Genomic DNA, 17,533 nt, shown 5'->3' on the forward strand with positions numbered 1-17,533 from the left:
GTGTGCATGATTGCCTCTGCTCGCTCCCGCTGACGTCTCCATCCACTCTGTTGTTTGACACCTCTCCATCTGCTGCCGTGGTGGCACTGATGTTTCTGCCCCCCCAGGAGGACGATCGGCGTTTATCTAATAAGCTATAGCAGCAAAATGTGCAAGGGCTGAAATGATTACGCTTTAAATAAAGATACCTGCCTCGTTATGTGGCGCCGTCAGTTATCCAATAGACCAACAGGAGGACCTGCCTATGGCTCCTTAATGCGCGCGTCACATGACGCACCGCTGGACTGTCAGCAATTTTACTAATGCAATAAAACCCCTTTGCCAATTAAGGACACCCCCACCCCCCATCTCTCTCTCTCTCTCTCTCTCTCACACACACACACACACACACACACGCACTCAATATGAGAGCTCCTCACGGATTTTGCCCAAAGGCGTTGTCTATGGTTGCCGGCTGTGCGTGATGAATCGTTATCTCCAGGCCACGCTGCTCATCTGGGTAATAAAGTACCAGCAAAGCGGAGACAAAAGGAATTTGTCACAGTTGCCTCCCCGATACATCAGTGACCTACCGGTAGGTTTCCTCCTGGTTCGGGGACTGCTGCCAAAATGAAAGACAAAGGCAAAAAGGGAGAGTCGGCACGCGCAAACTTGACTGATGACCCGGCTGAGGCCTGGTTTAAGGGTCAGAAAAGGCAATTTAAGACAAAAAAAAGGCCGGAGTGAGATGCAGGTGTTCCGGCCTCGCAGGTGCTTAAACGCCCCAGTCAGAAGATGTTTTGCACTATTTGCTGCTGAGCAGTTGGTTAAACGGTTGGTTGTTCATCACAGGCCATGAGATAATCACAAAATGACACTGGAACCTTTAGATTAACTGATGTAGTCACAAGTTTGGTTAATTTAATGGCTTCTGCTAATGCGACCGAGGTCATTACGAAGTCGAACTAATTAAAGATTAAAGTTTGATTGATAAATCAAAGGAAACGATGGTTCGCGTGCTGATTGGTGCTGAGAAGAAGTTTCCTCCAAACTTTATAAAAGAAAAAAAAACTGTCTAGAGAGAGCAGACAGCCGCGGCGTCCGATAATGGATGTCTGGCCGCTGAGTTGTCCGATAACCACCACATTTCAACTGACATCTGGTATGAAAGAGAGAGAGAGAGAGAGAGAGAGAGATTAGTGTGACGAGCTCTGTCATCTTTTTCCTCTTTCTCAGGCCACATTTTGATGTTTTGGATTTCAACCGAACTGTAAACATCAAAGACCCATCTGTGTTTCTATCAACCCCCCCTTAACTTTATTTTAAACTGCAGCTTTCAACATGCCTGAATAGACAGTTAAATAAACACACGTACAAGTTGAAATAGTGGCAGCAGCATTAAAGCTCAGGCGTCTCCTGGAGAGTCTTCATCGTGATGAAGGCAGGAGAGGACTCGTTAACAGGATTAAAGCAGAGCAGCATTATTTAGTCACAAAATCACTGTTTCCTGGGATTAAAACACTTTTAATCGTCTTTATGTCCTGAGATTTTAGGACCGTTCAGAGTTCGTCCACAACTTCAACGTTTAAATGGATGCAATTTTAGACACAGAATATGTCGTAGAGCATAATACAAAAACACAGAGGAAAATGTTTATTTTTTCATTATTATGGACAACATTAGTTAATATTACCAGGATTCGCAGTCACCTCCTGTCTCCAGGTTAAAGGTCAATTTTACCCTTAATAAAGAGGCCAACAAGGCCACTAACTATTTCCACTAAGATTTTCAACAGAAATTTAAGCTACAGCACATTTAATTACAGCTTGTGTGTTTTTCTTCTTTGTTTCCATTTTAAGAAAAACCTATATTGAATTTTAGAGGTTAATCCTTTAGCAGCACATCGAGGCGCTACCAAAGTTACAATCAGAGTAGAACATATCATCTAGGGAGGCAAAACTTCAGGATAGGATTTCCTTCTTGTCGCCGCAGAAACGCTTCCTCGGGCTGATTTGTCAAAGATTTGCTGTTGAACATCTGTAATCTGCTGATTTCAGCCTGCAGCCATTTGATTTTTCTGTTTTTAAGCACATTTTTATTTAGCTGAAGACCAGCTCTTCATGAAGATCTAACCGATTAAATATCATCATTACCTCTACTGATGTGACCAGAGTATATCTCTAGTTTAGAAAACTGCTAATTATTCTTTTGAAAACAGCTCAACAACATTTTGCTAATGAAGATCCGAAATGATGTGCAGACCAGCAGGACTGACCCGTGAGATCGCGTGAGCCCTGCAGGAGGATCTTTACTGCTCAGAGTGTTGAGGGTTCCTCCAGACACCCGCCTGCACACCGAACCCTCTTTACTGAGAGTGTAGAATTACATTATTCTGCATTTGGAGGCTTCAGTCCTTGACTTCTCGCCTCCCCTCAGGGGAAAACCTGGCGCCTCCTGCCCGGATCAGACGACTCAAAACTGGACAGAGTGGTGAGGAGGGGAGGGGGGGTGATGAAAGAAGAGAGGAGAAATGCAGGCTGGGACGGTGAGGATGGAGGGATGTCACGGCAGACAGCTTTACAGGTTGTTGTTGTTGTTATTATTATTATTGTGATTATTATTATTATTATTATTATTGACCTGCTTTTACTGTGGCGCACCGAGGCTCCGGTTGGTTTGGGGCGCGGGTGTAAATGGACACAAAAAGGTGAAATAAAACCCGTCATTTCATTACTCGACGTCAGATTCCTCTCCTCTTTTTTGCTCCTCTTCCTCTCGAATGCAGACCGATTCATTTTGCTCTTCCCAGCTGTTCGCCTCAGATAAACTTATCGATTAGACATCAGTTAGATTCCTGGCCAGGGCTTTATTGAGTAAGTTGGTGAACCTTAAAGTGAATTACAGGAACTGCTCTGGCCCCTCCGGTGAACTATTTAGTTGAATCTAATTTGCTTTGATAAAGACCATCTTTTTTATTGACTCTGATCGCCATTTTCATCTAAACTTTATTGTGACTGTGAGAAGAATGAAGAGGAGGGGACAGACTTAGTTTTAATTTTTTATTATTGTTTTTATTACTATTAGTAATAGTAGTGGCAGTATTAGTAGTTCTATAGTAGGAACGTCTCTTATTTGATTTGAGAAAGCTAGAATGATAATAACGATTGCCTTCAAATGTATAATTGTAATCTGGATTTGTAATAAAAATCGATTCAATTACGCTAATTCCCTTTTTTTCCTGCGCAAAATCACAAAAATCCCCATTTTCTCTCAGAGGAAAAAACGAGTTTAATAATGATAAATACTGCAAATATGCTGCTGCCATTGACGTCTTCAATCGGCTCATTAATGGACCGATTCGATGTTTGAGCACATTCAACCGCGTAAAAGGTTAAAGATGATACTAAATAAAATATAAACAAACAAAAAAACAAACAAAAAGGTCAAAGATCTGTGTTTCGCAGCCTGTTTCTGGACGCCATCTCTGCTCCCCACACGCGCCGTGCGTCAGTGTAACTGGCCGTTTCTTTGGCTTCTGTCTTGTTTACAGAGCGGCCAACAGGAGCTCTAATTTAATTTCCTCCGCCGCACTGAGGAGCCACCAGCCGCCTGTCAGGCCGAGCTCAGCGGCTCCATCCCCGGGCAGCAGGCGGGAGCTGCCCCGAGGCCAATCTGGAGAGAGCAGGGGGTGGGGGGTGATGAGGCTGACGTCTGTCTGATAATTATAAATGGATCATAAATGATACCCTCATGTCATGGAGGCCTTAATGTTAGTCAACACATAAGTTAAATAGAAGTTAAAGACATTTATTCCGTCACTTATTTTAGCTACTTTAAACACATGATCTGTGATTTGATTTCATGATTTTCAATTTTTAGCCTCTATTATTGCCCCCATTATTAGGCCTGCTATTACATTTTACGGTGAAAGGGGGGTAAATGAATGTTTTTAATAGCTTCTGTATTTCTGGTTGTTATTGGTGCTATAAATATAAAGATGATGGTTTTAGAGCACAATTTGTATTATTTTCCAAATTTTAAAATTACAGTCGCCTTTCTTATGTTTTTAAGAGGACTGCATATTTCTATGATTCCCCTTTTCTCCAGGAATACACAGAAATAAATTGGAACTCGTAACTGTGGCAACAGCGTGTCAATAAACTGAGCTATGTGCTAAAATTTGACAGTCTAATAAAGAAAAATATGAATGTAACAGCGAAAGTAAAATAAAACAGACAATTGGTCGTTGTTTCTTTTTGTTTATTTTTATTTTTAAAAAACTATGAAATGTATCCTTCCTGCTTTCGTTCCCCGGCTAGTTCTCTTTTTAATTCCGCAGATTGACTGTTAAAAGATGAATAAAATGTTTGCTTTTTGAGACTGAAGCCTCGTTCGTGTGCAAAACAATGAAATTAAAGTCTGAATTTACTGCTGCATGAATGAAAAAACAGGCTTTTGTACAGGAAAGAATGAAGCGTGTGTGTGCAGAGAGAGAAAGAGAGAGATGGCACATTAGGCCTGAGGGTACATCATTATTAGAGTGCCTGGCCTCCCTCCCCCCTGCCTCCCCCCTCTCCAGCAGGCTCTCCCTCATCCAATCACACGAGGGGCGGTCGGAGGACAAAACAGAGCCGGCCTTGCAGCAGCTTCCGCACCGGGCGCTGCGGTTCTTGCTCTCTAATTACGCCATGATACAATGCAGGGCTCCTCTGCAAATATTCCCACATAAATTCATTGCGCGGCCCATTAAAGCTACAGCGGGTGAGATCATTTACATCACGCCGGCGTCCCAGTGCAATACAGCCGCGCTGCCGGCTCTCGCAGCGCCGCCGAAAGTGCCAGGTCCCCCCGGTTGAAGGGCAACCTGGTAGGCATTAACTCAACATAATGTCTCGCAAATTAAAGTATTGCTGGGGCTACCACCGCGGCGTCTGATAAATGTGCTCTATTAGGAGGCCCCAAGCTGTGCGCGAAACAATTGATTGCTTGTTTGTGTTTTCATATGGCGTCGGCGAAACACGCGGAGTGATGGATGAGAGGCCGCCATCTCAGGTTGCCGCCAGTCGATTGCTGCTGGTGCTTTTCCCCGGCGCTTCCCTGCTTCCAACGGCAGCGCTGGTCAGTCTGCCGTGGACACACGCGCACGCACACACATGCAATGCGTTATTTTTTTTATTATTATTGAGGCTGCAGTATGGCTGAGAGGAAGGGAGGGGGGCAAGTGTAAGGTGTTAAACTGCAGCCATGATCACGATGTAGGTCTCCATCCTTAATTGTTGCCTGGGCCAAGTGTGTGTATGTGTGTGTGTGTGTGTTTCAGTTGCTCTCAGGTGTGTTTAAGTGTTTGATGACTCCTGGTTTTGTGTTCCACCGTGATGATGAAGATGCAGGTGCATTTCCTGCTGTTTTGTTGTAGCTCAGTGAAGCATCTTTATCCTCACAGAGCTGGAACAGATCAAAAGGTCACAGTTTGTGTTAATGCCATTAAAACACTATAGTCTTTCCTTTTCCTTTGCTGCAACCTACCACCAGAGGGCGCATCAAGTTCATTTGGGCTCTTTTGATTCCGCTTTATTTACAATCTTTGGCCCAGATATTAATTTTAATATATATTAAGTATTTATATCTTTATCTCACGCAACACGCAGTCCTGTTTAACAGGAATTTCTGGTGAAAATTCACCAAAGCAGTGTCCTCAACCTGCTCTGACTTGTTTTGCTCACGGTTGAGACGATGAGGAGGATCATTTGAAGTAACAAATACAAGCTAGAAACTACAATCATCCACTTAAACCATTTGGATTCAGCAGCCCCAACACAGAATCTGATTATACTTGTCTTCCATTGGACTCTGCTGCGTGTAAACCGCTTTAGTTTGGAGATAATTCAGTTTGTAACTTAAGTAATTTTCCCGTCGTCGTTGTTAAGGCAGTAATTTTGAACAGAGATCTGTTAAAAAAATGTGTTGTTTTAATTTATTTTCTCATTATTTGTAGTCAAGCAGCCTTTGTGCATCATGACCTCACAACTTCCTCAAACATCTTGTTGATCTTGAGTTACTGTGACAGACAGATGTGAGTTTAAAAGCTTCTGTTTTGTCTTGGTCCCTCCGCTCTCCTGTTGCTCTTCTGTCTTTCCTCCCTTCTTCTATCTCCAAATCCCCGAGTCCACCCTGAGCACGCCGCTGTGTGTCGTCACCGGGTGCAAAACCCCACCACACTAATGGGATTTAAATTTGAAAAAAAACCTGTTTTGGTGTCTTTCCATGCTTCTTTTCCGTTTTATCACGATTAAACAGCTTGTGGGACTGCACCAGTCCAGAAATGATGCAGCTTAATGAATGAAAAATGGAGAAAAAGCAAAAGCCGCATATGTTTTCATTGTTGTTGAGCCTGCTGCCGGGTGAACTGGGTGTTTTATCCTGGGGAAGCAGGCAGCCAAGGCGATGCCTGGCTGCAACGCCAGCCAAGGCGGCTAATTACATTTTCCATCTCGACAAGAATGGAGGATTCCTTCCTATGTTATTAATCATAATGAAGGGAATATAATAAGCCACCATATATCATGCTGTTGACAGTCGAAGTTTGCCATTTGCAAGCCCAAGCATTCTTCTCCTTTTAATGGCCATAAACTGAATTAATGCACGCTGGGTTCGACGTCCATAATCAATTGTGGATGAGATTTGAGCCCTTTTAGCTTCACTTCCAAAGATTCTGGATTGATGTGAGGCTGCTTTCCTGGAAATCACTGCATTTTATTTTTTTAATTAAAAAACAAAAACAAAAAAAAACTTTCACACACACAGACACACACACAGAATTAATTATTCATCATTTGATCCTGTTACAAACTGCATATTTGTCTACAGTCACTCTCAGCACTTAAAACTGTCAAACCGTCAATGTTGGCTGTATTCAAAACACTTCTATTAGTCATCAAATGAGTAATTGTATGTCCTGATATTCCAATGCTAACCCTGTTAGCCACGTCCTTTCGGGAACATTTGGGTTGCCTGGACTAGCTTCAAATCAAAATAGAATCAAGACTTATTAAAAACCCAAAATCCCAAAAAATCCTTTTCCTTGTGGGGGTTGAAGGGTTTTATCATCTCTACCGTGTTCTGTGTCCTTAAACCCTCGTATCGGGTCAGGAACAAACCCTTTCTGGGAAGAAGGAACCTGAGGCAGAGCCACAGATGAGTGATCCTCTCCCTGGGACGGGCAGGCGGCACCAGTTGCTGCCCCACCCTCGTGATCTTGTACCCATCAGGCCAAGAGCTTGAATCAGGGACCAAGGCTGAAATCAGCAGGAAACCTGTAAAACCAGACGGGCCCGGCCGGTGCCGCGCACTTTATGAGGCTTAAATGTATACATGCATGAGTGTAGAGGAGCAGAGAAGGCGGAGAGCTCCTGAACTGCACTAGAATCTAAATGATCTCCTGCACGCATTCGCTGGTCCGCCGTCGCTTCCGTCTTCAGCCGTGTGCAGAGCGGCTTTCTGCAGCTCGCCACCGTTAAAATCCTTCCGCTCCCTCTTCCTGTAAAAGAGCAATCATTTCTTCATTAGCCTTTTATTTGTTTCTAACTGTTCCACTTCAGGGGTAACACACACAGTTTATTTGGGTACTCTTAATTACAAAGGGGAGATTGTGTGCCCTCCTTGCTAAAATGAATGTCTCTCTCTCTCTCTCTCTCTCTTTCCCTGCCTCCCAGTGGGCAGTGGCAGCTTACAGTTGGACTCCATCTGATTGCATTTTCTAGGATTGATGAAGTTATCGAAACACTGACCAGACTGACTTAAACCTTGTATGTGGCTGTGCAGTCCTTTACCTGTGTCCTTCTCCCTTAAGGTGAGGGGGTATACGAGGTGAAATGCCTTTATTTCCTATTTGTTAGTTTTTGAGATGTGTTTTTCTTTGAAGAAGAAGAAGAAGAAGAACCCCGGAGGCTACGAGCTCAGTGACGATAAATTACATTTCAGCGCTGTTTCTCTCTCCAGATAACCATTCAGGAAGTATAGCTACCTTCAGGATCTTTTCATTTTTCTCACCATTATTAAACACAGCGATAGAGCCGGCCGCCCCTTGTTGATTCAGGAATGTCAAGGTGGACAACCAGAGACGAAATGTGGCTCCCTTCCTTCCCCAGCTAAGCACGTATGTGGATCGTCTGTGTCAGATTTAGACGCAGTACTGCAGTAATCCTCAGAATAGTCACCGTAATGGTGATTTGTTTTGGGGTAATGATTCTGTCTAGCTAACCGCCGCCATTTTACATCATTCTGAGTCTTTATCTGCACACGGGACTGGAGCTGTGAATCCCTCAAGCATCTTAAAGCGTCCTCCAGCTCCACGTAATTAAAATGTTTCAGTGTCTCGGTTACTCCGGATTTCTTTAAGCGCGGGCGGCGTTCGCGCCGCGCGGCGGATAACTGACGGCGGATCAAGACGGCGAGCCGATTGCGATGAAAGGTTTTGACTGCAGAGATGAAAGTTTGTGAATTCCAAAGTGCAGCGAGGTCTCCGGTTACAAAGCGAGGTCAATCCACTTGCAGTGACTAGATTTTGGTGTTGAGGGTTATTTCAAGATTTCAGCTGTCTCGCCATTTTGCTCCATTTAAAGAGGCTCCTTTTTTAAGGGAGCGGGTCATCAAAACCCCACAAGTTCCCCACATACTTCATCACGGAGCTGTTGCAGAGGCTTGTTGGGGCTTCTGTGTGTCTTTTTTTTCCCCCTCGGTCTATCTGAAATGTGATCTTTCACATCTGCTTCCCTCCGCCGCAGCCAAAATTCCCGGCTACTGTAACTAAGGGGATTGTTTTGTTCCACTTCGGTGACTGTCCACCCATAAAAGTGTCAAGATTGAAATATCTGGATTAGGAATGAGCTCCAGCGGCTGCCATTTTCAACAGCTTGGATGAAGCGTCTCTGTCGTCGGTAGCGCGGCCTTCCAGCAGGAGGAAAACGCATTAGTCCCAAAGGGACCGGCGGTCTCCGGAAACCAGATATGGCAGTTTCATGAAGAAGGACACAAGTTAATTTATGTCAGAGCTTAGAATAAGGCTGTTGCTTCTGTTATGTTAATGACGAAGCAGGTGTTTGTGGGTTTTCAGGACAACCGGCTTTTGTCTCCAGTCTCGGTGTTTTTCATTTCCAAAGTTTATGAGCGGTTTGGGGAGTCGGTGGCCGTCGGAGCAGTGGAACAAACCCTGAAGGTTCCTGTGCAAGCAGGCACAGGTTTTCACCGCTCGCAGATGTTACTCACCGAAGGAAACGGTACACAAACAATACGCAGCCGCAGAGGCAGCGACATGGCTGAACTTTGCACGACGTGTCCGTGCACGCTGAGGGCCCCTTCTAATATCGAGGCATTCCCATCTGCCATTGTCGAAAGCCTGAAGATCACAGCTTTGGGGGAAGAAAGTCCCACCACCATCCCTTCACCTCAGAGGGCTGATGGACGGCCTCGTCTCCGGAGCGAGCTCTTCAGGACGGCATCTCTTGTCCGCGTCCTCTGAACTGAGTAGACTCTTGAAACGTCCTGTCGCCATGTTGTCCAGGCGGCGCCATTTTCATTCCAACCGAGCCCTTCCACCTGTCATCTGCGCTCTGAACGCCCCGTGGTCGACCTGCTGACAGCTTCAGCGCTCGTGGGCGAACACGTACTGTATTTAGCTGCGGTTATGCCGCCCTGCTGACGGAGTGATAACTCTGGGAACTAATTTAAGTAGCTAGTTAATGTTTCGGCCCTGGAGGTGCGCCATGACAGGGTTCATGACGACCGTTTGGATAAATCAAGGTTTTCAACAATAATCTGTCCAGTTCAGGGGGACACAGAACTGGCATGTAACGTTGTTTGTAGGGGTGCCACGTGTGGAATGTATGGAATTTCCCCCAATTTGTGATTTTTTTCATTGCTTGTATGGGCTGAATAACTACCTTATAACTACCCTGTGAGTGTCTTAGAAACATGAAAATGTGCTGTTTAGAAGGAAAAAGTGTCTCCTGAGCACTTTTTGTCCACGAGTACATTTTTTGTATATGAAAGAAAGCTACAAAAACTGCAGCCACTCAATATATATGTTAGGATGACCTTTGACCTTCCAATGATTTCAGTGTGGCCAAAAAAGGATGTCTCTTTCATTAAGATTTCTTTAATTAATTAAGTCTATAAAGAAAAAAGGAAAAACCTAAAGGAAGAGGTTTGACACATAAGCACACCAGGCTTAATTTATGTATGTATAGAAATATATGTGCTGTTTCCAGGTCAGGCCTTGTGGGCGCCATCAGCACTTACACGCTGCAGGACGCAGTTGGAATTTCCATCTTAAATTTCAATTTGTTTCTTGCTGTTTCCTCAAGCACCCATCCTCGATGCCATAATTACATTTGGGCATAAGGAGTCGGCGGTGCTTCATTTTTGGAGATCTGGGCGCGTTTGGCTCCGTGATTCACGCTGACATGAGCGATCACAGGATAAGGCCGACCCGGCGGGACACCCACCTGGGTGTGATTCCACAAACAAAAAAGAAAAGCCTGGTTAAAGTACAAGAGCAGCGAAATTTAACTTGACTAATGAAGAAATTGTATTACATGGCAGTCTTATTCCAAATGTTCCTTGTAGGAATAATTAGAATTAGAAGAAGCAACGTTTTAATACTTGTCTCTCTGCAGGTGACACTAAATTGTCTTTGCCATGGTTCCTCGGTGAAAACACCACATATGAACAAAGAACAATTAGACGCAAAGCAACAGCATAAAGCATCTGTTGCAACTCTCCCAAGATCACAGGAGTCCAAAATAAATTTCTAATTCTCCTAAGATTATGGTCATCAGGAACGGGCCGGGTATCAAAGTTTTGTTGGGTTTTTTTAGAGCCTCCGTGCAGTTTTGTTGGTTTTTAGAGGGGGTGAGAACACCCTGAGCCACCATGGCTGCTGAGGAGATGTATAGGGTTCAAACCATTGATGTTGGCCCATAATAATCCGGAGACAAAGCTGAGGGCGTTTGGTGAAACATGAACACCACCACCATGGCTTTGTTTTCAATCGGGCCCTGATTCGTTCATTCACCAGCGTATCTGGGATCTGCTTGAGTTGCATCGCCCTCACCTTGACGGATGCTGAGGGGAGATCAGGTTAATGGTCATTAACAGTAAAGACACTAACGGCGATGAAGCCTTTCGTGCTGAGATAAGGCAGAGAAATGTTGCTGCAGCTTCTGTGGCTGATGACAGTGTGACAGCTGCGTTTTGGGTGATGGAACTCATTTGGTTTCAGCACAATCCGGATATGAAGCGGCAGCCCAAACAACGTGTGAAACGTCTGGTTGGAAAGATTAGCTAATGACTGGAAACACTTTGTTCAAGACTGAAGCTAAATAGTCTGTTGGAAAACAAACTTTAGCCTGAAAGGGTTCTGCAGAATGCTAATAAATTCTACTTCAACTGGATTTTAATATGGAAACTAGGGTATAGAGAAAAAAAAAGAATAAAGCCTGTTAACTGGCTTATATTAGTGTTCTTTACCCGGTTCTCTTCCCTTGTTTATGTCCACGTTAACTTATCTCAAGCATCTAGATAAGCACAAATGCAATACTTAGGGAGGAAGTACCCTTATGGGGCGATTGAGCACAACAGCCAGCATCCTCTGACTCTCACATCTCTAACCGCCACAGATCCAAAGACACGAGAGGGAATAGGGGCCGGAGGAAGGCGCGTTGAATTGCTCATTTGACTTATGACTGGCCCTAATCGTGCAGTCGACTAAACAGATGACGGCAGTTAATGAGGTGTGGACGGTAGTTTCTCACTAAGTGCCATCATTCACGCGTTTCACGCTTGCGTAGCGTCGCCCCGGCTGTCATAAATGAAATGCTTAATTGAAAAAGGCTGGAGAGTCTTGGGCAACACGTGGACGGACGGCGTTCTTCTCGGGAACTCTTCGGAAGAGTTCTTGAAAAGGCAATTGATGGAGACAAGATCTCCAAAGCAGTCTGGAAATCTGCTATTACCTGGTATATGTGGATTTATTAGGAGGAGGCAGTTCTCCTGAAGAGGGAGGCCAGTGAGGGGGTCCACCAAGACCACCCTGACCACCCTGAAAGAATCCAAAAGCTTTAGTAACGAATCCACAGTTGCTAACAGGAAATCCACTGCTTTCTCAGGTTTGCTCAGACCTGTGTGATGCATGCTCATTTTTAATAGTCAAAGTCTCATAACAGGATCAGTAAAAGCAGCCCTGTCCTCTCTGCCATAAACTTGCTCTCCAGCCTAACAAGGTGGTCTTCCGACTTTCTTTAGAGAGCAAAGGCATTCTTCTCTCCTCGCGCGACCTTCGGGACGATGAAGCGTTCGCATCGTTGAAGGTCACATGACGTGAAACATGGTCCCGAGCGTTGACGTGTGCTGAAAACAAATCTGCAGGTATGTCAGCCAGGCAGGAGACGGTGCACACGCGAGAAGAGCTCCTCATTTTTTGCAGCACGTTTGATGCTGCACAGTTGCTGCCTAAGCAGGCGGATCCTCTAATGAACCGACGGGTATCAGCAGATGTGGGTCTATAACTTAATTTGCCCCCTCAGCTATAGAGCAGATCCTATGGCGTGTAAGTGGTCTTGATGGATGAGCACTACAGCTCATCATACCCCCACCGTCAGCACCGGCCCCCAGCATCCAGCACCCTCTATTTGCCATCCTAGAATAACCATCCTAACTGCACATTATTTTCTTTTTTTACGATGTTAAATCCTGCTGGTTTTGCCACATTTCAACAGTTTTCTTCTGCAGTATTTCTTACAGGTGAAACTTGCTTGTAAACCTTACTACAAGCCTTTAATTGGTGCCAAACCACTTTATCAATCATTCATCAGTGTGAACTGCTGCTGGCTCCGAGGCTGCGTGTTGACCTCTGGCTCGACCCCAAGTGTTCTGGACAATCATACCTCAGCCAAACTACGTGTTAGCATTAATATAGTCTGTAATTGCATGCTGTATGGGTTTGTTCTACTCTTTTCTGGGTGGGCCTGGTCCAGTTTGATCTTTCTTCCTATGTTTTGGACAGTTTTGTGACCCCTGACACTTTAGCTAAGGGGTCAGGCTGCAGGTTTTTGTTAACCAGAGATAATCCTCACTGTAACTGCACTAAAATTAATTGAATTAAGCTGATCTGGCAAACACCATCTGAGGATTAAGACAGAATCTGAACATTTTGTTTCCAGCTGCAGCAACTAAATTAAAACCAGAGATGAGCGCCATCATTAAACGTCAGCACCTAGCTCACAGACACGGGCATGTTTTATTAGTATAAGTGAATTCTAAATGTGGGTGTTGCTGTGTTGCCTCCCCAGAACAATAAGATACAGTGTATCAGTTTTCAAACATGCCAAGAGTTTACACGGTGGATGGTTTTGTGTTGTCCTTCCACAGTGTTCCGGTACAGCGAGGGAGGATCATGGTTCCGGCATGTTGCCTCAGATTGTGCTGGTGTGAGTCAGGCCTTGAATATTGCAGTATTGCCCAGCCTGTGAGAGATGTGTTCATTTCCAGATATGGTATCGTGGAAAATAGAAGCAGAAATGCAAACCTTTTCCATATTTGTGTTATCTCTTCGCACACATTATCACAATACATCGATAAAACAGTAAATTTATGTGATGAGAGAAGAGTTAGCATGTGGCTAAGCAGCCATTAAAACTCTTAGAGTCAAGATAGGTTGAGATATTATCCTCAGGAGCTGCTGCAATCTTAATCTTGAAAGCTAAATTCTTCATTAGATGCAATGTCTTTTTATACTGATGTTAAATCCCTAAAACACCAGTAAGAGTGGTGGTACCGTAAACGTGGAGGTAAATTTAAACCCACATACATATAACACACCAGAAACCGACGTCTCCTCGACATATCCGCTGTCCCTCTCAAGGGCAGGAGGCTGCGGTTGCTGGAGGGCCGAAGGGACCATATGGAGTAACCCGAGCACAGGCAGACTCGGGCCTCAGTGCGTCGGGGCACTCTGTTGACTGTTTCAACAGCCATGTTTTCCCAAAGCAAGAAAAAAGGACACTAAAAGGGGTGCTTTAAGTCACGGCTCAGTTCAGCAACCCTGTTTACTTCAGGAACCTGATCTGGCCAACTTAAAGGCTGCAGCCTCGCACATAGATGTCTTTAAACTCGTCCAAGAAGTGGCATTTAAAGTAGAAATTGAGTTCGGTTATCTGTACAAGCGACTGCTGTTGTGAAACTGTTGTTGAACGCTGCCTAAATGTATTTTGGGCTGTCGGCGCTCTTATTTTCTCCTCCCTCCCGCTCACCTGCGGATGCAGTCGCAATCAAAAATGGTAATTACCCAAGTGGCTTAATCAACATTAGAATAATTACACCATTATAATACAAGCATGCTGTGATGAATATGGCAAGCTCACGCCGTGTAAAACACGTGCCGTTTATTTGATTAACATCAGAATACAAAGATGGCTCCCCAGTCAACAAACGAGGTGATTGATTATTTGACATTTACGGAAAAGACGGCAGCGACGCGTTTGGCATAAATAGATTTGGATCTGTTTTTAGACAACAACGGGGAAAATTACCCAGCCACAAATTTAATTAATGCACCTAATTTATGTAATGAACCCCGTCTTCATAAAGGCCACAGCTGTCTCTATGAAATACATACATTACACACACTACTACTTACTGTATGTATGTGGGTAGTCGATAAGGCTGACGTTGAGTTTCCCAGAATGCACCAGTGTTTCCAATCAGAGTATATTTTATAGATTTAACGGAATCATCATAAACCTTAAAAAACCCAGAAGCCGCGTCTTCTGTTTTCTTAAAAGGAGTTAAAACAATTGATTTCCAATTGAATGAGACCTGTGATGAGCCACTCAGATTATCATGAATATTTAAGGAGGTGGTGAATAAGAGGTATTTAAGGACTGTTTTGCTGACGTTTTGACCTTAAGTGTCTCATTTTGGAGACAATGAGGGCTTGTGGGGGGGGTAAGCTGGGTCAATAATGAGACACGCGAGTCAATTAATGCTTTAAAGTGACTTTTCTCCTCTTTCTTGCTTCTTCCTGAGTGACAGACTAAACCCCAAACACCATCTGCTTAAAAGTCCCCCTAAACTTGACCCTGCCAGCCCGAAGGGTCGGCTGACCTCGCAGCCGGCTCTCCGGCCCGTCCAGAAAGCCGAAACCTGGAAACGAGTGGAACCGTTCATCACGTGTCGGTCACCTGAATCGCAACAGGCGTCCGGAGCCGTCAAAACAAGGTGCAGGAGAAATATGGCAGGTGAGGGGGGGACGAAGGCAACAGCCCATAAATCTGCCTGAGAGGTCCACAAGTGTTCTGTCTCTGCCGCTCTTTAAGATGACGGACATGAGGGCCAGACAGCACGTTACCCAGAATGCATTCCACACAGGCGTCTGAGTGAGGTGCACTTGCGCTGACTCGTAGAGAGCCCCGATGATTATGCAGGATCTGTTTTTCATCTTTTCTCACAGTTTGAGACAAAGTCTGAGAAGCCCAGGGGCTGCGGACCAGCTTTTAATTATACCGGGAAATGTTTTATTTTCTTTTATTTAAGAGGCAAATCCTTGATTGTGTCTACGACATTGTTTTAGAGAAGGCAGAGCTTGCAGGCTACATATTAAATCGATGCAAATTTGCAGTTTTGTCTCTTCCGGTGGACCCGCAGGCCAGCCGATTTCATGTAAACATTAATATACCATTCTTTTTTTTTATTGCTTCTGCTGATGAAAAATGAGGTTGAAGATGTGTCTCATGCTGTTGTTTACAGAGTTTTGCCTTCTGAAGTTTCAATAAACTTTTGCTGAATATATTCACTTTCCAAACGTCCCTAATTTAAATTTAAACCAGAGCGCTGGGAAGGGAAAAATCCAAAACTTTTTATGGTTTATGAACTAAATAACGCTGATGAACAGTCCAGGATCCCTTGCTTGTCTTCAGATCACCATCAGAATGCCTAAACTACAGATCTGCTGCAGATTACTGAGGTATCTATCTCCCCTGCCATATTTTGTGCTGGACAATAGATAACATGCTGCATCTATTGATCTCTGCTGGTATTTTAAGTTTGGGGTGAGGGGCTCTCTATCAGGTTTCCAGGCACAACTGCTCAGTCCTCCTGCCGGGGCCTGTTTAGAGCCCCCCTTGTGTTCCCAGAGCTGCTCCAGCAGGTTATAGATCTGATCTGAACGCGCAGATGTCAAAGTTGAAGCCGAAGCGCGCTGGCATCCGACTGACTTGTTTGCATTGATTAAAGTTCCACTTTAGCCTCATATCAAATGGGCAAATGAGGGGATTTCCTGCAGTATAAACCAACCCGTTGTTTTTTTCCCGTCAGAACGTTCACATCAAAGATGATGAGAAGAATAGAAGCGAAGGCTAATTTGAACCCTCTCTTTCATCCACCATTATCACAGCGAGAGACAGAGACACTGGCAGTGGCACTGATTACAGATACGCCGGTTATTTGAGCAATTGCCCATTTGGCAAATGCTTATGTTGTCTGAAATCTAAATCCTCATTTTCGTCGATGCGTTTCATGGGAATTGTTTTTTAATTTAAAGAGACAAAAGCAAACCAAACTAAAAGACATATCGCAGGACACATAATCACGGATACAACAGTACGTTTGAGCCCTGCATCTGGCCTTGATAGCAACATTCTTCAAAACAAAAACACACGGCTCACAAGGGAAATAAGCAACAGTGAGCCTAATGATGGAAACTACTTAATGTGGTGGCAACATTGCCTAGACTCCTCCCTGACAGCGCAGTTTCGCCTTGTGCGTGTTCATACTGTCCATTTGGGATGGACGGGGTAATTTAGCACCCCCCAAATCAACACTGTGAGATATAATGATCAAGCACCAGGAATGGCCCCCTGCTACAGTCAGAATGGGGTCCAGTAACGGAGGGTGGGAAGAACGTCTTCCTGTCAGAACCTGATGGGAACCAGCATCAGCTTGGACCAACTGATAGTTTAGGTCTGTCCCACATGTGGACGGATGACGATGGGTGAACAGTCCTGAAGGTGACTTGGCTCAAAGGCGGCCGTGCGCAAACTTCTGACCCTTCAGGCCTTGAGGCATCAAGTCTATCTGTCTCCATGACTGGTGCTTCCAGAAGGGCAAAATCTTGTTTCCAAAAATTCATTTGTTCTCAAAAAATGACTCCCAGATCTACACTTTTTCTTCCTGGTGCCAAACAAACAGTTAAAGATGGTTCGGAATAAGCGACTCCAGAGCAAAACACACTATTTCCTGATAATTGTTTCTTCAGTAAGTAGGTCCAAGCCTGAAAAGTGATCCACAAGCCCACAGGAGAGCATGCTGAGGTAAACTGTGATAGCTCCAAAACAGTTTCTCTGCTAAGGTGATGTAACTGATCATGTGAGTGATGAACCGTCCTACCGGGCTGGCAGTGGTGGTGTGTCTTCAAAAGTCTTCCCGGGGGAAACATTATCCCCACCTCGTGCCACCGGCCTCCTCAGTAATGCTATATCCACATCAGAGAGGCTGGTCTCAT

General features: G+C 44.6%; 1 protein-coding gene and 1 long non-coding RNA gene across 2 annotated transcripts in view; both read left to right on the plus strand.

The window, feature by feature from the left end:
- The first annotated feature begins 2,232 nt into the window (after nucleotides 1-2,232).
- LOC105417415 (uncharacterized) lies at nucleotides 2,233-4,359 on the plus strand. The gene is made up of 2 exons (XR_965091.2): nucleotides 2,233-2,562; nucleotides 3,530-4,359. It is a non-coding gene; the product is annotated as an uncharacterized lncRNA (long non-coding RNA).
- A 636-nt stretch (nucleotides 4,360-4,995) lies between these two features.
- The window catches only part of LOC115252432 (adenosine deaminase domain-containing protein 1-like), a 42,221-nt gene continuing 29,683 nt past the window's right edge, over nucleotides 4,996-17,533 (plus strand). Inside the window, exon 1 of the mRNA XM_029847633.1 lies at nucleotides 4,996-5,097. Coding sequence (XP_029703493.1) covers nucleotides 5,012-5,097 — 86 coding nt within the window. The 5' untranslated portion in view covers nucleotides 4,996-5,011. The remainder of the gene's footprint in view (nucleotides 5,098-17,533) is intronic.

Source organism: Takifugu rubripes, chromosome 14, assembly GCF_901000725.2.
Source record: "Takifugu rubripes chromosome 14, fTakRub1.2, whole genome shotgun sequence".
In the NCBI taxonomy this organism is placed as follows: Eukaryota; Metazoa; Chordata; class Actinopteri; order Tetraodontiformes; family Tetraodontidae; genus Takifugu; species Takifugu rubripes.